The sequence below is a fragment of the Cryptotermes secundus genome, unplaced genomic scaffold, assembly GCF_002891405.2.
Source record: "Cryptotermes secundus unplaced genomic scaffold, Csec_1.0 scaffold776, whole genome shotgun sequence".
Classification (NCBI taxonomy): domain Eukaryota; kingdom Metazoa; phylum Arthropoda; class Insecta; order Blattodea; family Kalotermitidae; genus Cryptotermes; species Cryptotermes secundus.
In genome coordinates, this window is record NW_019742976.1 from 105,866 (window position 1) to 127,799 (window position 21,934).

Consider the following 21,934-nt stretch of genomic DNA (forward strand, 5'->3'; position numbering starts at 1 on the left):
TTGTCCCTGTACTTAACTAATTAAGCACTATGCCATGAAGGCATATGATGGAGGGAATGTATAGATCCATGTATTCTTGACCTCGACACTAGATGGAGGTGAGTGGTGAGCTTCACGCCCCACAAAGGCTGAAGTAAAGATTTATGGTTATACAGGATACAAGTACTGTTTAGCTATAGGGCTACAGAAGATACTGTTAGATTATGACACACAATGCAAACTAAAAATCATTCCTATTTCTAATGTGGAAATCACAGGTGATGATCTATACATAGCCTTGGCAATGAAGCAAATGTGATTAATAACTATACAAAATTGTTTGAAATTTAAACTCATAAGTTCATAAAAGTGCATACGAAGCTCCTGCTACAGCACTCAACCCTTAAGAAAATGGACAATCATATGGCATTGCATACAAATTTCCTCATCTCTCATTACAAAGTAATGCAAACAAATGGTACTGCTAAACACATCTGTTGCCATGCACTTTCATGGAGAATACAATGCACAACTGTCCACAGACTTTATATCATAAACTGTAATTCACAAGCAGATATGTTAATTTAAAGCACTGCATTGGGAATGGAAAGCTGCGGCTCTGGAATAGCATGTCTGTCACAACTGACAACGGTGGTAGCCCAAAGGCATTTCAATATCGTGCAGCTACACAACTCAGTTACAGTTTCTCTTAATTTCCAAGGAGGGTGAGGAACAAGAATTCCCAGGCCCTGCAATATAAAATATATTTTGGAATTTCCTGTTATTATTTAGTTTAAAATCTATTATAATTGAGTGTGCTTCACAAATTGCTGAACATCAGGATACACAAAGCAACAATTTAACAGTATGAAATAAACCAGTACCCACAGTTGTGATTTACATCCACCGGTAAGTTCACAAGATATGTTCCATGTTTATTTATTATCTTTATCCTTATCCTTTCTGGTATTAGGTCCTTGAACCCTGATGTAGACATTACAAAACAGAATCCTTCCATCATGTAAAAAGTTTTCCCAAACTTACTTTTCCATTTGACTGACATTTTAAATATCTTTTCAGAATCCTGTCAATGTGTTCTCTCCAGTTTCTTCTGTATTTTCTATAAATTGTGTTGTGGTATTTGTTGTTCTCTCACAATTACTTTATTTCTTTTATGGTACCAAATAACTGGAGCTTGGATAGCACAGTCAGTATAGCGACTGGCTATGAGCTCGATGATTGAGGGGTAGGAGTTCAAGTCCCAGTAGGATCAAGAATTTGTTCTTCTCCACGTCATCCAGAGTGGCCCTGAGGCCCACCCAGACAATGGATACCAAGGGCTCTTTCCCATTGGTAAAGTGGCCAGGGCATGAAGCTGACCACTCACATCCAACTAGTGCTGAGGTCAAGAAAATGTGGATCTCTACATCCACTCCCCCATATGCTTTCATGGCATAGTGCTTAATTAGTTAAGCACATGGACAACTTTACCTTTACCTTTATGGTACAAAATAATGAATCCCATAGGCCTCCCCAGGAAACATTTCTTGTGATATCAGTCTTCTCTCATCAGTTCTTATTGCTCATAATTCACAACCAAAAGATAATGCTAGTTTAATATGAAGATCTGATTTATAATTCTCAGTATTTTAACAGGGTTTACACTTTTTATGTTCAAATCCTTTTCTCCATCATATGATCCATTATAATCTAAATAATTAAAAGTTATAAATTTGTCCCAATATATTGTTAATGTACACTTTGCTTCCTCTTGGTTCCAGTCCCCTAGAAGCATAATCTTAATTTATCAATATTTATCTCTAAGGACAATTCTGCAGCTCTATTCAAACTGTACACTGAATAGTGCAGATCATCTTCAAATTTGTTTACTATTAGACATACTGTAAGCAACTGTTTACATGTCACTTAGTCAATGTGTAATTTCCAGCCACACTGTTAATCTGTGTCTGCATGCAGTATGGTTTTCTTTCACATTGTCACGTTGTTATTAAAGCTTGTCAAGAATGAAATCAGAGCTTCCTCCAATATTGATCAATCATGCAGCTAATCTTTATGCATGTTACACATTAAGTTGTTCAGTTACTTCAACATCAGTATTTTAATGAAAACGGAATTGATTGTTGAGAAAAAAAAAAAGTGGCATCATATACATGTTACATAAACAGAATGTAAGTGTATGAAAATAGTATACCTTAAGATTGAAACTAAACATCCACATTTTAACCAAAAGTATTTTGAAAATCTTAGGAAACAAAATACTGCCTCCATGGTTCACTCAATGAAAGTCCAACAAAACGTTAAAAAATACTACTGTCCAGAATAAATCGCTGAAACTGAGTACTGATATATGCCAATTAGTAGTAACACCAGAGAAGCAAGATATTTTACTATATTATTCATTTATTTAGTCATCTATAAACCTTGGCCTCCTTTAGAAGACATGGCCATTTTATTTATTATTAGCCTTTTGATCCATCTCTTCACTTCAACTCTAGAAAATCATTCTCTCCATCTTCTAACCATACCAATCTGAACCTACCTACTTTTCTTCTACCTACCAACATATTTTTAAAAAATGTCTAAGTTACCGTTTTTTTATCTGTCTTATCATATGACTCAACCAGTGGAACTTCTTCCCTTTAATATCCATCACCAGGTCAGGGGTTTTTATATAATTCCCTCATTTCTTTGTTAGTTCCGAGTCTTCAAGCCCTTGACAAGTTAGTGGTCTACACACCTGACTCAAATATGTCCTAGTCCATGTACTTAACATAATTTAATCCTTTTAATTCGTTCATCATGTTTCACCTTCTGCTCAGCTCTAGACTTAAAGTGTTATAAACCATAACATTGATAAATATTTAAACTTCCTAACCTCTTCAAAAACATGACGATGTAACTTAAATCCTGTTGAATTTGGCTAACTTCCTCATAACCCTTAAATAATCGGTTTTATTCTCACTCACTCGTAATCCAACCCTTATTGTTTCCCTTTTCACTTGTTCTAATACTTCCTACATTCCCTTTCACTGATTGCTCAAGTATCACTACATTAAAAATGGTTCCATTTGGACTAATTTTGGTTCTTCTTCTTATCTCCAACAGACTATTAAATAAAACTGTAGGCAAAGCATCCCCTTATTAGTTACTTAGCTGTATACCATAAACAATATAACAAACTGGCCCAATTTTATTCATCCCTTAAAAATATCTCTGTGAGACCTGATTAAGGAACCAAATAGAATCTCAAAGATGGACAGAGAGTTTTGATGGCAATTAAAGAAATCATATTTTGAAAAGTATTCAAATTCAAGGCACAAAATATCTTAGATTTTGTTTTTCTTTATTATCAGATTCTTTTACTTTGTGTCTGTTTCTGAGCCAAGGCATTAAATGTTTTTGTTTTATAAATGATGTTTACTGGGCTTTATTATATACTACAGTTATAATATAAATACGAGTCACAACATACACTGACCAGTTCTTGTTAAAATTCTGAGATATTTCTATAATTAAACGTCTTTACTCTAGCCATACTTTGAAGTCCAAATTTTGCCAAACTCACAGTTACAAACTTGATGGCATTTTATAACATGAAAGGAGATTACCTTGCATGCTAACAGAATTCACAACAAGTTTCCTACACAATAGATTATGAAATATTGTACATAAATCAAGAATGTAGCAAATTCATTTTAATATTAATCTTTCATCTATGCCTGGGTCTTTCAGGTTTTCCAAACAAATCTTTTCATTGTATTTCTCTTACTCTCCCTGATGTACTATATATCCCACCCATCTTACCTACAACTTAATCATCCTAATATTTGGCAAGTAGTACAAATTATGTAACACATAATTCATTTTCTGCAGGCTCCTGTTATTTCTTTATATTATTAAACAGCATGCAGGAAGACAAAATATTCTGAAAAGAATGTTGGCAAAATCATTCACTGATTTAATCACCTATTAATATCTCTAAATATATTTTTGATTTTTTGGTGTCATTCCCAAATATTTGAACTTTGTCGCATCTTCAAATGATATATCACCTACTATGATTCTTTCCTGCATTCTGATGATGAGATTAGAATATACCTAGTTTTCTCTACATATACTTCTGGATTGTACGTATTTTTCTTTATGGCAGTTGTTTTTGCCCAATAACTTACGATGTGCATAGACCAGAAGCTGAGGTATCCTACACACTTTCAATCCACCAAGCAAGCACTCTCAAGCAGTACCACTTGTGACTCATTTTGAAGGTGCCTGGTTCAAATTTGACCAAAACACTGTCCTGACTGACATTTTCTGTGGTTTTCCTTAGCCCATACATGCAACCAGCAGGGTGATGCCTTAAATTAGGCCATAACCACCTACTTCCACATTCTTTGTCATTCATATTTAACTACAATCCAACCTTTCAACACTATATAATCTGAGTTAAGGTCACAATTCTTAACTAAAATATAAATTAATTAAATCCCTCACAGTTTCTGTTGGACCTTCCTAATGGCATACTCTACAGCAAAATTGAAAATCAATGGTGATAAGGCTTCTCCTTTTATTCTACACCGTTCTGTATATGAAACATCAGGTGTTCACCTAGCCAGATCAAACAAATTTTTAAGAACCTACCTAATTTCATGAATATATCAACCTCAATGAAAATATTTGTAAAATACTTCCATCCTAACTGAATCTTTTGGGTTCTTTCAGCAATAGCTGACATACTGTCCCATCATACTCCCACTTCTCTAAAATTATCTGATGAATGCAGCATATTTGGTTAGTAATAGATTTATAACTTTTTTATTAAGACCGTCACAAACACAACTATATCAAGGTCAGTGCCTGGTTTTGGCTCTGCTACAAGCTTTGGCTATTAATAGACATCATCAGGTAAATACATGGCTAAAATATATACACCACTGAACTGCAGTATTAATAAAATGGGATACAATAATATTAATTATATTAAAATACTTGACATATGAATACAATTAGATTATATAAAACAAAAGTTATAGTATAAAACAAGAATAAAATTCTTCGATTGATGCTTTACGTCATCAAGTCAGTCATTGGTTTGTGTGATTTTGTTTCGTTCCCATGGACAAATTAGAGTATTCTATATTTTGTGTATAAAAACTGTTACTGGAGGCTCGTGATGTAGATGTAGTAATATTAATGTTAATTCGTATTTAGTCAGTGCCTCATCTTACAAAGTATTGTCTGTTTTACAGAGAATATAAATTAACATTAATATTACTACATCTACATCACGAGCCTCTAATAACAGTTTTTATACACAAGATATAGAATACTCTAATTTGTCCATGGGAACGAAACAAAATCACAAACACCAACGACTGACTCGATGATGTAAAGCATCAATCGAAGAATTTTATTCTTGTTTTATATTATAACTCTGGTTTTATATAATCTAATTTATTGTATTTTTACATCAAGTATTATAATATAATTAATATTATTGTATCCAATTTTATTAATACTGCAGTTCAGTAGTATATTTATGTTAGCCATGTATTTGCCTGACGATGGCTATTAATATCTGAAACATGCAGCAGAGCCAAAACCAGGCACTGACCTCAATATAGCTGTGTTTGTGGAAGTCTTAATAAAGAAGTTATATATTATAACACAACATGATGCATGAAATGAAAATTAGTAATAGATTTGTTACATTGAAATCCATGTTGATAATCCTCAATAATTTCACCTATGTATGCAGTTACAGAGAGCTGACAGTTGCATAAAATTTTGTATCAAGTTGGTAACACTGATATGCCTCAATTACTGTAGTCAGTTGGACCACCTTTCTTATAAAAAGGTACAATAATAGACTCTTTCTACTGTTGAAGCATTTTTTCTTATTCCAAATGTAATTAATTTCAGACCACCATGATTAAAACAAAAACCATGGCATATGACCATACCAGCCAATTGGAATTTTCTGGACATCCACCATAGGTAGTTATGCTGTGAATATAGCCTATACTGCTGGTCAGAGATGCTCTGACTTTTCTTCCACTGCCATGTCCACATAGCCTCCTCTGCAAAAAGTACTGTTCAAAAGATGACTGCTTGTTTCTTCTTAATACCATAATTCATAACTGAATATTATTTCCAGTCCCTCTGTTCCCTTTCAGTGTGACACATAAGGATAATTATAATTATATAATTATATATATATATAATATATATATATATATATAATTATATATGCCTATCCTCAAGTCTGTGATAACAGACAAGACTGTGAAATAAATGTTAATGCCATTTGTTAAACACAGTAAGACGTCACTAATTCAGACTAATTGCAAGTGAACACTTGTCCAAATTAGTGAAAGTCAGAATTATATAAGTGCTACTTGGAAGTATGCTCAGGGAAGCTATAAAATGGACATCACAAGTCTTTTTAGGCAATACAAATTTGTTTTGAAAATTACATTGTATACCATAAAATAAATGTACTTGTTATATAATGTAAAAATGTAGGTTTTGACACCATTCTTAAAAACATTTAATGTACCAGCAATGTGATCATCAAGGTCATAATGAGTAGGGAAGAAAGTTGTCCAAATTACTGCAGATTCCAAATCAGTGAGGTTGCAATGCATATCATCATGCCAGAGAAACAAATCATTTTTTGCCTGATAGACTGTGTAAAATGGAAGGTTTCAGAAATACAAACTCAAAATTTGAAACCAGTGACTTAAATACTATTAAAACTACACAATAGACAAACACAGGACACTTATTTATATTTGTATCTAAAACAGACACCAAAATTATAAAGATCCAATCATACTTTAAATAATTACATACCATCTGTGTCACATTATACAGTAAAATGATATAAAAATATATAAATATAATAACTTTGGAGGATAAGTGAACACTGTAACATGTCACATGACACTTTAAAAGATCTCTTGAAGGAACACACACACCATATGCATAAACATTCATTAATTAAAAATATTCTTGGCAATGACACCCACAATAATGGACCAATCAGAGTTGAGCCAGAGATTGTGTGCTGCCACATGGAGGTGCCCCATTTGGCTGATAGGTAGCTGCATTGAATGTCAAAGGGGGTGGAGGTGGGAGAGGTTCCTGCGGCTGAGGTAGAGGGCCCACTAAAGCTAGTGGGGCCATTAGGGGAGAAGACCTAACCCCTGATTTGGGTTTCCTTCTTCTGCGTTTCTTCCCATTTGTGGCCCTTGGTGGCCTATCATGATGACGAACATGATATGAAAGGCTTGAACTTTGTGTGAAGGCTTTGCCACAGTTCAACGGACACACATAAGGTCGTGCACCTGTATGGCGAAGTTTATGAGTTTTTAGAGTTGATTTACGGTAGAAAGACTGGCTACACTGGTCACATGGGAAGGGGCGCTCATTTGAATGTTTCCTCGCATGGCACTGGAGGGTGTATTTCTTTGCAAAGCTTCTACCACAGGCTGTACATAGGAAGGGCTTTTCTGTCGAATGAGCACTGGCTTTATGGATCCTCAAATTGCCACGATTAGAATACACTTTCCCACACTGCTCACAAACACTTGGTTCAAAATCTCGAGCTCGCCTTTTGTAAACTTTTGGTTTATCGGGATCTGTATTGTGACGAATACGTTCATGGGTACTCAGAGCACCACGAGTAGAAAATGCTTTGCCACATACAGCACACATGTGTGTTTTTTCTCCTGTGTGAGTAAGTCGATGGTTCTTCAAAGTGAAAGCCCTGTCGAACGAACGTCCACATAGATCACAACTGAATGGACGCTCATTTGTGTGTTTACGATTATGAACTTTAAGACTGTCTTTCTTAGCAAAAGCCTTGCCACATGTTTGGCAAACAAATCGTTTCAGACCAGTGTGAGTTGCTTCATGTGCTTTCAGACAAGTCTTGGTTGGGAAAGCCTTTCCACAAGTCACACAAGCAAAATCTCTTTTACCAGTGTGAACGGTTTCATGACATTTAAGTGCACTGGCACACGTAAAAGCTTTACCACAAGTTAGGCATTCTCGTGTCTGTCGATTTGTCAAACCATGAGCTGCACGTTTATGTTGCGTAAAAGACTGTTTACAATCGAAGTCCAGGTCACACAGCATACAGTGAAGGCTGGTAACGCCTGTAAAATCATCACCTATAACATCAGCTTCTTCATCCTCATCTTTGTGTTCATTCAGAATTATTCCAGTATCAGATCTGTAAGGATTACATTTAAAAATAGATTACATCTAACAAATACATTCTTCAAAATCACATACTATTCTAGAGGGCTTCTCAAGTAATGCTGTAGTGCAAAGTATTTTACACAATAATATAAAAATCAGGAATAACTTAAAATCAGACAATGCCCCCCACCCTTTAGGTTTCTTTGGGAACCAGTGGATTTAAACTCTAAACTAGGGCTAATCTTAAGCAGAGAAAAGTTAACAATGATATTTCTGAAAAGGGTAACTGAAACTGAACAATAAACAAAGAAGAACTTTAAATTGAGGAAAATTATGTGGGAGTTCCATTGTATGCAACAAAACAAATTACAGTTTCATTACACACCCTTGAATGGTGCACCTTGAGTCAGTACCCTATTACTGCCCTGTTAATGTGTTAAACTAAGTGTTCTCAGATTTTACAGATTAATTTCTGCAAGTGTAGACCTCCGTCCATGCAAAGTGTATATAAAGAATTTACATACCCTGGCTCTTCCTTTACAATTTCATCTGCAGAAGCCTGTGGGTGCATGCGAGCATGTCTCTGTGCTTGGCTCGATGTTGAGAATGCCTTGCCACATCCTGAACAAGGAAATGGTCTTAGTCCGCTGTGAATACAAAGGTGCACCATGAGGCTGTGCTTGCGAGTGAACATAGCCTTACAAACTTCACATTCAAACCGTCTTTCTGGATTTCGATTAGCTGATTTTACACAGCGGCTTACTGTTCCCTTAGGCCTACCAACTTTTCTTTTTGTAGGAACAATTCTTTCATTATTTTCTTCAACCTTAATTTCAGAATGTGTTCCCTTTGTTGTACTTCCTTCACAACTGTCTTCATTTTCACTCGAATCAGAATCACCATTTATGTCCAGACCACAATCTAACTTGTTGTCGTTACTAGAATCATCTTCAGTGTTCTGAGTCGGTCTTGATCCTAAACTGCAATTTCCATCCTTAGACTTACTCCTCTCTTCCTTCTGATGGTAATAACAGTCATTTGATTTAGGAGAGAGGGGGGTAGCATTTCTAGAATTTGAGTTTTGTTGACTACATCTTGGGGTACTTTCAGCATCACAGTCCAAATCAGTTTCTGTTTTACAAATCCCATTATGACAGGATATGTTTGCAAAATGTGTGTCAATATAGATCTGTAAATCATTTGTATCAACTGATACTGCAGAGGTAGAGGTCACTCGTTTGAGGTAGTCAAGATCTCTAGTGTCTGTTGAAACAGTTTTAGTACGTTTCACATGCTCTTGTTTATAATATTCATAGTGGAGCTCCAAGTCACTTGTGTCAACAGCTATACTCTTGTTTAATACATCTATACTCTTTGTTCTTTCCTTGATGTAGGAGTTTAAATCACATGTGTCAATCCCAACACTTCTACTATTATCACCTGATGTGTAATCACTCATTTCCTTCTGTTCATTCTTAATCATTAAATCCTCATGAGTCATTCTGATGATCTGTTTTAGAGCCTGAACTTCTGCTGATGCCAACACACATTCATTACTGAGCATTTCATCTGTAACTGCCACCTGAAAAATGAAATAGGAAACCACAACAGAATGCAGACACTAATGTCCCTTTAATCAACACAAAATACAGGGAATGTGAACCATACTAATACTGCTCTAACCCTACAGTACAGGCTGGAAACTTCATTACTCTAATTTTCATGGCAACAAGAATATAAACTATGATAACAAAGAAACTAAAAGTGTAAGTCTTTTGCAGAACAAAAACTGGGATCACAACAGCCAGACATCATAAATGTCAAAACCACGAACTTGAATCAAACATAACCCAGGTTCAGCTTCATAATTAGACAGCCATATTCTACTTTCAAAAAAAGTTTTATCTTTATTTATAATAAAGCTCATGTTACTTCTCTCCCTTTCTTTTTTAAACTTCCATTTAGTAACTTCAATTTTACAAAATCTTAGTGCCAAAATTACAAAACACTCAAAACAGCAACTACATGTCTGAAGGTTCCCACACTGAAGAATACGGACCCAAACTAACGTCTCCAAGTGTGTCTGAAAGATTTGTCCCAACACTGTATTTAATACTATACTTCGAATTCACCATACATTCACTCTACATCTGATGTACTACTCTAGCTGCACTAACATGTATAATTCTTCTTAAAAAATAAAACTTCCAGAAAAGCTGTAACCTGAGGACTTCCCCAAATGAGGAAGATATCACAGGCTATTTTTAAAATACTATCTTGGTATATACAGTAGAACTTGGTTATAACATCATCAAAGGGACCTAAAAATAGTGTCGTTATAAATGAATGTCGTTGTAACCGAAATGGGCACTTCCACAGTAGCCTTATGTTAGTCACGTAAAAATCTACCAAAAACCGAGTTAAAATGTTGCATTTTTTAGTGAAATACGTAGTTAAGTACAGACTAACGTAACATTAACGTGGAACTAATATGGATTCTCCATATCATTTGTACTGCAGAATTCACCAAACCAAATTCGCGGCATACATCAGCTTTTTTCCTTCCATTTTCTATTTCACGAATCACTTTAACTTTCTCTTCATTGCTTAAAACTTTCCTTTTCATTGCCATGTTTTCGCTACTACACTTCTCTGGGTTTAGGCAGGAACACTATAGGGTAAGTAGACAATGTGAGGTCCTGTTAGACGAGATTCTAGGAAAGGAATGCAGTTAACAACCTGCCGCGTCCTCTTGCACTATTCACGCAGTCCCACCCCACACCCTTGTTTTCGCATAAAACCCACGCTCCTCTTGCAGCCCGCGGTCGTATTCTTCCAGGACAGTCACGTCAGCAAGTAGAGAAAGTGAGGGTGGGCAGACACATCGAACTTTCCCACGATATCAGAGAAATTCAGGAATGAAAATGACGTTACATACGAGGTTGATGCATTTGTGCATGTCGTACTAAGCAAGGTACAAAAACAGTTGCTTTATGAGGAATTAGTTCGTACCATTGAATATTTGACGCAATAGACAAGGTGTCGCAGAAACTGATGTTGCTATAACCAAGTTTTACTGTATATATAATGGAACAAAGAAAAATCATGAAAGATATCAGAAAGAACAGCCAGTATGTATCCTCTATATACTGAAACCACATTTCATGTAAAGTATCACACATACGTAACTTGCTTGTGACACAATTCCAACACTGGCAGTAATACTTAATGAATTTCTGATATGCTACCACTGGCAGGATATTTAATGGCTGTACTTGATGGACTTCTGCTGACAGTATTCACATCAACATCACAGTGATAAATATATAGTTGTTACATGATACAACATGCAGCATTGTCAAAGCAGTGCTTCAGTAGCATAGCAAGCACAACAGCAAATGGAGGCACTGTAAGTGTATCCAGACACTACACAATAACATACTCACCAGTCTCAAGTAAATTGCTGATGTAATGAGATCACACAACAGAACTCCTGCATCTTTCAAGGACTGAGAAGTTCAGATAACACTAGACATTCATAATAATTTAAAGTCTGTGCAATACTGGTCAGTACAATAACTATCTTTTACACAATGACAGCATCAATGCCAAAGTCACATAGCTGTTAACTTACATTTGTCTCCAGTGTGACAGTTCTTCATTACAGTTACTTCATTTACAATCAAACAAAATAAATACATGCCAGGCCCTAACATTCCATATGAAAAAGTGAAAATGTTTGTTTAAATATTGACAACAGTCTATATTTTTTTCTGATATTCAAAATGAAATGTTTAATGAGAACTTACACTATATGGAGAATTGTTCAGACTGAGAGGACTTTTAAATTATGCACCTCGGCCAAGATACCCTCCAATAATCCAGCTTATTCCCCCCTGCCCCAGCCCAGTTCTCTTCCTATACAGCATTATGCCACCATATACCAACAGAGTCCTATTATAACCCTATTCTCCAAAACCACCAGAAAAATTAAAACCAATAGGCACTAACAGGCATACATCAGATTTTCATGACTGCACTGGAAATTGCCGGGGAAGATATATTAAGGGCGTTTCAAACTGCTTTTTCCAACGAAACAGACCTGTACAGCCATCTCTTTGATTCGTTCGATACAGGCAATAATCGCTAAAATCATTTTTCAATTGCCACAACTCATAACCACAACATTACTGAACGGCCATTGTAATGGCTTTGTTGGGTAGGTTCCATTGCAGTTACAAACACTGCGGTTAATGTTCAAGATGAATCTTCTTACATGTATCAGTACTGTACGTACACCTGACCCGTTTTGACGTCAAACAATTCATGCTCGCCATTCTCAATTTTCATGGCAGGAGAACTAATTAATCGGGTATATCTGGTTTCATATTTGTATCGCCTAGACGTTCACTGAAAAAAAAAAAACTATATAAGTCGTGCCATGTGTGAACATCAAACGAAGGCGAGCCAATAACCACAATTGTCACCGAAAGCGAATGAATCATCAGTGGACATATAACATATTCATATACTTTAACGAGTATTTTCGTATTGTAACGTGTAGTACCGTTGATATTCAGTGATCGCTAGAAGGAACATGCGTTGCTTGATGACGGATCGGTAAACATGTTTCCGCGAAAACGTTGACCGGACTAACGCTAGGTAGCCATCCAGAGGTCCTGTATATATTTTATATACATGTTTAACATGTAAAATGTAAATATCCTTTACATTATGACAAATTATTTATTACTGCGGACGACGACTGACAAAAGACAGACCCGTCCTCTCTTAAGAGAGGGTGCCCCACAAAAACAAGGCCGAAACTGTCAAACAGTAATAAATATCTGGTCATAAGCCCCAAATGGGGTTGGACACGAAGACTTACTGACTGACTGACTGACTGACCGTAAGTCGCAATGTGACTTTGACTTTGACTTGGCTGAGTGTTCCCTGCGGGTCGTAGGGGGAGACGAAAAGGGAAGTCTCGAATCTGAGACGACAAAATATGGTCGCGAGTACCTAGGGACTCGGACCCTAAAAAGACTGCGTTAGTAAATGCCAGCAGCATACGAGTATACAAAAGACAGGCCTGTCCTCTCGTCAGAGATTGCGCCCCACAAAAACAAGACCGTAACTGTCAAACAGTAATGAATATCTGGTCATGAGCCCCAAATGGGGCTCGACACCAAGACTTAGTGACTGACTGACCGTCAGTCGCAATGTGACTTTGACTTTGGCTGAGTGCATTTCAGTTGAGTGAAGTGAAGTAGTTGGTTCATGAGTGAGAGAGTCAGTTGAGGGATGACAGTTCAGTGAATATCTGCAAGGAAGGCTAAGAAACGATGGCGATATACATAGCTGAGTTGACAGTTCACAGGAGTTCAGTTTGCGGAATATTTGCAATGATTTTATGTTTCTATATTTACGTCCCTAAATGAAGTATTGTGTCTCTTCAGGAATTCTTAAATTACCATTGCACGAAAACTGAACTGGTACTTTGCCATTCAAAAATACTGATGAAACTGGTCTTGTCCCTTGATTATCTGTACAGTGTAAAATCCCCCCCCCCCCTTAGTTTTCCTTTCAAGCAAACAATTGTGAATCCAAATACACTTCCGTCCGGTAGCGTTTTGTTTTATTAAGAGTGCTATACTTAATAATTCTACCTTTTGGGATATAGCGCCACGCAGTTCGTTGAAAGGCACCCGACGTTTCGGAGGAGCATGCCACCCCCGATCTCGTAGCATCAGAGGTCTGTCTGACACCTGCTTCGTACTGGTTTCTTGCTTGGCTTATTCTTCAAAGCAGAAGATTAGGGAGACATGTTCACCCGAAATGTCGGCTGTCTTTCGACAGTCCACAGAGTCCTATATCCCAGGTGACAGAACTCTTTACAACCACCGCTGTAAGAACCTAAAATGCTAAGCAATGTTATCATATGTAGCGACATTATGATAAGAGTAACGTCTTAACGACTGCCTCTGTGGTCTAGTGGGCAGCGTTCCTGGCAACAGATCCAGAAGTCCGGGTTCATTTCCCGGCCCTACCAGATTATTTCGGAGAAGTAGTGAGTCTGGAACGGGGTTCACTCAGCCTCGTGATGATAATTGAGGAGCTATTTCAAGGAAATAGAGAGACTCCGGTCTAGAAAGCCTAAATTAACGGCCCAGGGGATTCGTTGCGCTGACCACGCGACACCCTCTATCTGCAAAAGTTGGCACTAAACTTCGCCGACAAGCGGCGGTCGCTCGGTCGGTATGATTAGCTTGCGGACTGAAATCACGTTTTTTTTTTTTACAGGTTTTATGCCGAGCACACACCAAAGAAACTGGCAACCGCAATGAAACAGCGATTTCCGATAAATATCGCCGATTTCAAGCAGGCAACTGGTTTTCAACTTAGCAGGCGCACACTGAGGAAACTTGCGTTCGATCAGTTGCTCACATCTTCTCAAGTCGGCGTCTTTGCCCTCCAATTTCGTACACTTCTCTTCTACAATGTCAGATAATAATATTGTTCCTGTAATGATATGGTGGTGGTTGAGACTGCGTAAGAGGAGAAGACAGGAGAAACGGAAACATTGGGTGCACCCGTTCTTTCGTGATAATTTAAACTCAGGTGTTTATATTGTTTCGAAAGAATTTAATCAGAATACAGAACTATTTAAATCATTTTACAGAATGAGCATTGAAAGTTTTTCTTTATTGGTGGATCTTGTAGGACCTCAAATTCGAAGATGAAGATACAAATTTTCGTACAGTTGTGTCAGCAGAACCGTAGTCAAAATTATAGTTTCGTATATTCTAATTTTTGTTTTCGGACAGCAGACAAGTAGACAAAAGGTTCTGGATCTACATCGAACCACCGCACAGTGTAGAACACACAGAACGTATGCACGCCCAGACAAGGAACACATACGCCATATTGTACGATCATATCAGTATCCACACACCACAACCCGTACATCATAGAAACTTGTTGTTGCGTTTCACAACCGGGCTTACTACGTAGAAAGCTTCTACAATAAGACCTACAAACAACATACGTGCCCAATTTTCTACACTGTAGCAGTGAAACTTAATATATTTAAGTTGGCATACAATTCTTAACCTATCATCGAAAAACCTTTCACATTTTTAATATATAATATACTTTTAATATTTTATAGCATTGCAGCACATTATAATTTGATATACGATATACCCTTACATTTGTCTTATTTATGTATTTGCTACTTTATTATATCATCAACTTGAGGCAAGTGTTTTATGTCAATACATAACACGGCGTGTAGCACCTATAAGGATCCGTATCGGTATTTCAATGACCGTTCAATGACTATACGTACAACTGCCTGATGGTCTTATGTAACCGAGCTTTATACGATCAAAAATAAAACTGAATATTTGTTGTGTTGACGCTAACATAATTCCTACATATATCTGTAACACACAGCATGATGCAACCAATGAAGATATATTAATTGAATTCAGTTCATGATTGTAAAAGATGAAGACTAACCCAACTGCTGACTTGTATCACAAAGCACGGGTCCTGTTATAGTAGTTGTTTGCATTGTTTTAGCAGACAAATTATGTATTTTGATCCAATTATAAGTTGTGGTTTTATATATATACACACACACACATATCAGATTCCTTTATCTCATGAAAATTTTTTTCCCAGGCCAAATCTACTTTGTCACGCCTGGCATAGTCTGGACGGCGTTTCTCACATACGCCGGCTCTTGCTCAATTAACAACACAAGAACAAATGAGCAGCTTCGTCCACTCTTCGCGTCATCTTAACAAAGGAAAGAATCACTGCAGCGTGTTACAGAACAGCTGATTTCTGTGAATCTAAGCGGCAACTCAATCGAACTTGATCGTGTGAAGACTGGCATGCTCCGTTGCCAGGAAATTGAGTTTTTCAGTCTCTCCGCGAGTTGCGTTGCCGTTTCCTCAATTTGCGCAGCCCCATTTACTTATTTGTGTTCAAGGCCGCGCCAATACGGTTGGTCGCTGGCTTCCCACCGCGGCGGCCCGGGCCTGGTGAAGTGGGATTTGTGGTGGACAAAATGGCGCTGAAGCAGGTTTTCTCCGAGTACTTTGGTTTCCCCTGCCAGTCCTTATTCCACCAATTGCTCCACAATCACCCTCACATATCATCTGGAGCTGGTACAATAGGCCAGAAGTGGCCGCAGTACAAGGAACTTAGTCCCACCCCACTAGCAATAAAAAAAAAAACAAATAGTACACGTGTTCAACTCTGGCTGATAAAACTTCTCGGAAATCGCGGTTGCGTTGCGGTTTCCAGTTTTCTTGGTGAGCGCCCGGCCTTACTGCGTTATTAGTTTGCTGTTGCTATGTTGGTGGTCCTGTTCAGTGAGTCTTGTTCGGTCTTGGTGTTGGTAGCTGAGATTTTTTTTAAGTGTGTTGCTGAGGAAGTTTTGCTTATAATATGTAGTTTGTTACGTTTGTCACGCAGTTGAGATCGTTGAGATTATTTCATTGTTGTGGAAAGTTGTCTTGTACGAGAAGCAGTATTTTGGATTATCTCCCGTTGAAATTAGGTACGTAATATGTGTTAACCGTTTAGCTTCAGAATTATATTTGTCATAGTTTTGTCTGTTCGAAGTACATATCCGTGTCCAATCGAATTGAACATTGGTGTATGGTATTTACAAGTAACAGCAGAATTACAATATTTTAGTTTATTGTCGCTATGAATTAATTGTTTTCAAATGATGATGTTGATAGCTCTTTTGACTGCCCCAGTCATGTTTCTTATCCGTTTGGCTAGAATATTGCTGGGAGGCTTATTCGATATTGAGAGACATTTTCTATGTAATCATAGAAGAAGTAGGTCATATCTTAATTTTCCTTATTATCAAAGTATCCGTCAATAGTGCAACAATTTAAAAGACATTAGGAATATGGTTCGCATTAAAATGTATTGCGACACTTTCTGATATTAAAATCATTACATGTCGATAGGACATTAAAAGCGCATTCTGTACGTTAAAAGTGATTATCCAATTTTCCAAAATGTCTTTAGTCATATATTTGTCTATGTAAGATTTGAGGCTTTCACGGCGGTGACTATGAAGAAAGCAGTCTTCTGGGATTTGGCACCGTGTATATGTGGTGTTAACCGACGTTTCGGAGGAACGTATCGCCCCCATCTTCAGGGTTGAAGAAAAAGTATAAGTAAATCTGCAAGCGACAACACCGTGAGACACGGTTTACCGTGTCGCTTGCAGATTTACTTATACTTTTTCTTCAACCCTGAAGATGGGGGCGATACGTTCCTCCGAAACGTCGGTTAACACCACATATACACGGTGCCAAATCCCAGAAGACTGCTTTCTTCATATATTTGTCTAGTTTTCGACATGTTTCGGCCACATGGGCCATCATCAAGTAATTTCCCTTCTTTGGCGGAGGCCACTGTACTATATACTTGTTCACTGGGCTTCCATGCACCTACAGCTGCACTAGTGAAACATGCGACATACAAAACTACCACAGTCACAGTAGTGTGCAAGGACGGCATTCTGATCATGATATAGTGCCAAATATTGACGTGCATGGAAGCACAGTGAACAAGTATACAGTGTAGTGGTCTCCCCAACAGAAGGGAAATTACACACACACACACACACACACACAATACAAGAAACAACAATGACTACCATAAATGGGTGCATAACTTAGAACTTTATAACAGTAAACCTTCAATTGCTGGTTGTATCTTTTATAATAAATTACCTAATAATATAAAACAACTTGTGAATAAAAACCAGTTTAAAAGGAACTGAAGAATTTACTCATTAATGGGTGTTACTACTCAATTGAATTCTATATGAATGATAAATTCTTAAGTACTGGATAATGAAACATGCTAGATGTAAACAATTATTACATATTTTGTTAGTTTATTGGTTAAGAATTTATTGTATTTTTGCTAATTTTATAATTTATATCATGTGACATGTTCCACATCAGTGAAATCTGATCTATAGGATGAATAAACATGTAAGAATGAATGAACCTGATGATGGCCCATGTGGCCTAAATATATCAAAAAGTAGTACAAATATATGACTAAAGACAACTTAGAAAACTGGATAATTACTTTTCATGAACAGAATGCACTTTTAATGTCTTATCGACATGTAATGATCTTAACAACATCAAAAAGTGTTGAAATGCATTTTTAATGTGAAACATATTCCTAATGTCTTTTGAATTGTTGCATTATTGATGGATACTTTGATAATAAGGATGACGCCTCAATGCAACAGATGCTAAAATATAATATATCTTAATTCGTTTCTATTATTGTTCCGTCATTATGGTTTGATGAATTTCGGTCGTGTACTTTTGTCTTCTTGTTGATGCTGTAGAATTTGTTCTCTGTGTGATCCGAACCTATGTGTAGTTTAGGGTGTGTGTGTGTTTTATATATATATATAAAAGGTTATCAACTCCATCCAGTATGATTGATAAATTTCTTTTCTCCTTTTTAATCTTTCATCCTTGACTTGTTTCGGTCTCAGAGACCATCTTCAGAATGACATATCAGTACTTGCAGAAACTACTATTACAGTGTGATTGGTCAATATCAATACATACATATAATATCATTACAGTGTCCTGATTATAAAATCTGACCCTTTAACAACTACAGTGATGTTTATGAATATATTAAAATATCTATACATTATTATAATTAGTTTATTTATGTGGGTAGGCTGAAAAGTAATGCACACATGCTTGTAGAGCGCGAACAAAAACAATAGCAAAATCGGGCAAAAAGTACATTAAAGTAGAATTCTTAAGTTTCAAAAGCATATATTTATTTTTCAACATAGTCACCATTAAGGCTAACACATTTCTCCCAACGTGTAACAAGTTTTTTCATTCCGTCACTGAAAAATTCTTCCGACTTTTCTCGAATCTAGGACTTGACAGCTGCCTTCACCTCATCGTCCAAGGTGTAATGATTACCCTTGAGGTCTCTCTTGAGTGGAGGAAAACAATAAAAATCGCAAGGCGCAAGACCGGGGGAATAAGGAGGGTGTGGAATCGGTTCAGACTTCAGGTTTCGCAGAGCCTCTTCAGTTGCGCGCGAGGTGTGTGGACAAGCATTGTCATGTTGCAAGATTATTGGCGCCAGGCTGCCTCTAACTCGACAAACTCGACGCCGGAGGTGTTTTAGAGTCTCTATGTACTGAGAAGAATTTACCGTTGCCCCTCATTCCAGAAAATCGGTCACATAAACTCGGTGAGCATCCCAAAACACAATCAAAAGAAGTTTTTTGGCGGATGGTTGTGTTTTGAACTTTTTCGCCTGAGGAGAAGACGGATGTCGATATTCAGCGCTCTGTCTTTTCTCTTCCGGGTCGTAACGATGGACCCATGACTCGTCCCCCGTCACAATATTCAAAAGAAAGTCGTCTCCTTCGTCACGGTAGCGCTGCAAAAGTTGCTCGCAGCATTCCAATCGACGATGTTTGTTCTCGTCTGTGAGACGGCGTGGTACCCATCGTGCACAGAATTTACGGTATCCCAATTGTTCAATAATGAAGCCAACACGTTCCTTGGATATTCCAATATGGTTTGCGATACACTTTTGAGTGATTCACCGGTCATTTTGAATCAAATCGTCGATGAGTTTGCGATGATTATCGTCTGTGGCAGTGATCGGACGTCCGCTGCGTCTTTCGTCAACAATTATGGCTTTTCCAGGCTCGCAACCACAAAATTTTATTAACCATCGATTTACAGTAGACCTATCAACAGCATCGTCACCACAAACAGCCTTTAAACGACGATGAATCTCAGTAGGAGTCACTTTTTCAGCAGTTAAAAATTCGATAATAGCACGCTGTTTAACTCGCGTTGACATAGCACTAGAACACGTCTCCATACTTCCACTTCTCAAAATACACTGGATGAATGCAGCGGCCTCAAACCTGCGCATGCATATTGAGGGGGGAATGTTACTTCCACATGCCACATGGCGCGCTTCTGAAGGTCATTTCGTTCGCGTTCTACAAGCATGTGTGCATTACTTTTCAGCCTACCTACATACAAGTGTGGTTAGAAAGACTTTGTTAAAATTTATAACCAATTTGGTTTGCATCCTTTATACTGTTGAGGAAATCTGTTCTGTTCCTTTTCCATGCTAAATTGTAAGTTTGTTTGGATGTTTTTGAATTCTTGTAGTGGAAGATTTATGTGGGTAAGTTTAAAACATTTGAAGTAAAATGTAACATGTTTTAAATTTTAAATATTTTAACTTTGGCGTTTTAACTTGAGGGCAGTTTCGGATGAATGTGAGAACTGAACGTGCATTCAACAATTCTAACAAGTGTTGTGCTTTTACACGTCTACGTATTGTAGCAGCGTTCACGCAGCAAACATAACTGTGTACATCTTAAACAACGGCAGTGTTTTCATGTTTGTACTATGTGCCTCTGATGATGGTTTTATTAAACCGAAACATGTAAGGCAGAAGTGATAAAGAAGTGACCTATAAATTGTTACACTCGACGGACTTTTTATTGACTTTGTGACTAATTGATTATTTTGAAACCATTCATAGATATGATTCATTATTTTATTTATTTTATGATTCAATGTGGTGATTCTTTTGAGGAAACAATAATGGTGGTATCATCCACGTAAAGAATGGTATGAGCCCAACCATCTAGAGTACTTGGCAGGTCGTTAATGTAAACATTAAATAGTAATGGTCCCAAGACAGAACCCTGGGGAACACCGTGTCTGCAGGTTACCCATCTAGAAAGAAAGGTGGTTGAGTCATGAGTGTGTAATACAGTTCTCTGTTTCCTATTATGTAAATATGATTTGAGCCATTTCAAAATACATCCTTTAATGCCATAATGTTCTAACTTTTGGATTAGTAGGTTGTGCTTGACACAATCAAAACCCTTGTAAGGTCACAAAATACACCTACCACTAGTTCTTTGTTATTGCATGCCTTATAAATAGCTTCTGTTAGTTTGAAGATAGCATTTTGTGTAGATATACCATTTCTGAATCCAAATTGCCCATCCACAATAATATTATCGTTTGTCAAATGTTGTTTTAGTCTATTAAAGACTAATATTTCAAATAATTTAGAAATACCTGTCAATAAAGAAATAGGCCTATAATTAGATATTTCAGATGTATCACCTTTTTTAAGGCATGGTATAATGTTAGCGTATTTTAGTCGATCTGGGTATATACCTGTTGTTAAGGAAAGATTGTAGATATGAGTAAGGGGCTTAACTATCTGCACCCCACATAACTTGATAATTTTATTAGACAACCCATTGTATCCACTAGAGGTCTTATTCCTTAATGAAAAAATTGTGCTTAAGACTTCCGCTGAAGTAATGGGAACATTAACTACAGTCAACTCTCGATTATCCGGGCTAATGGTGGGGATGGAAGTCACGGTTAATCGAAAACCCGGTTAAGCCAAATTTTATTATACGGGCTGGACGACTGTGAAGGGTCGGAGTTCGAGTCCCGGTAGGGTCAAGAATTTTAACTTCTCCAAATCGTCCAGACCGGCTCTGGGGTCCATCCAACCTCCTATCCAATGGGTACCGGGGGCTCTTTCCCCGGGGGTAAAGCGGCCGGGGCGTGAAGCTGACCACTCACCTCCAACTAGTGCCGAGGTCAAGAAAATTTGGATCTATACATCC

At 37.3% G+C, this 21,934-nt stretch overlaps 1 protein-coding gene and 1 long non-coding RNA gene across 9 annotated transcripts in view; one reads left to right on the forward strand and one right to left on the reverse strand.

Moving 5' to 3' along the window:
* LOC117283022 overlaps positions 1 to 15,621 on the forward strand; it is a 30,983-nt gene extending 15,362 nt beyond the window's left edge. The window contains exon 2 of the long non-coding RNA XR_004514021.1: positions 14,509 to 15,621. This is a non-coding gene — a long non-coding RNA (uncharacterized LOC117283022). The remainder of the gene's footprint in view (positions 1 to 14,508) is intronic.
* Positions 6,766 to 12,829, reverse strand: LOC111873660 (zinc finger protein 135). Of its 8 annotated transcripts, XM_033755145.1 has the most exons (5): positions 12,773 to 12,829; positions 12,308 to 12,615; positions 11,652 to 11,714; positions 8,730 to 9,787; positions 6,766 to 8,236 (listed from the first exon to the last, which is right to left on the reverse strand). In XM_033755145.1, exons 2-5 carry the CDS (start codon positions 12,359 to 12,361, stop codon positions 7,042 to 7,044), a joined length of 2,370 nt encoding a protein of 789 aa, XP_033611036.1. In that variant the 5' UTR covers positions 12,362 to 12,615; positions 12,773 to 12,829; the 3' UTR covers positions 6,766 to 7,041. The 8 variants fall into 8 exon arrangements, with proteins under 8 accessions (XP_033611036.1, XP_023724337.1, XP_023724336.1 ...); XM_023868569.2 differs by lacking the exon at positions 12,773 to 12,829 and having other exon boundaries at positions 12,482 to 12,648; XM_023868568.2 differs by lacking the exon at positions 12,773 to 12,829 and having other exon boundaries at positions 11,652 to 11,733; positions 12,308 to 12,648.
* Positions 15,622 to 21,934: the final 6,313 nt, after the last annotated feature.

What these genes read in the sequence shown, in the direction of transcription:
- LOC111873660 (XM_033755145.1), bottom strand. Translation starts at nt 12,361, where the DNA reads ATGATTTTAGCGATTATTGCCTGTATCGAACGAATCAAAGAGATGGCT. An exon ending in TCAAAGAGATGGCTGTACAG is followed by an intron (nt 11,715 to 12,307) that starts GTCTGTTTCGTT and finishes TGAACTTCTCAG; the next exon opens with TCCTTGAAAGATGCAGGAGT. An exon ending in CAGCAATTTACTTGAGACTG is followed by an intron (nt 9,788 to 11,651) that starts GTGAGTATGTTA and finishes TTCATTTTTCAG; the next exon opens with GTGGCAGTTACAGATGAAAT.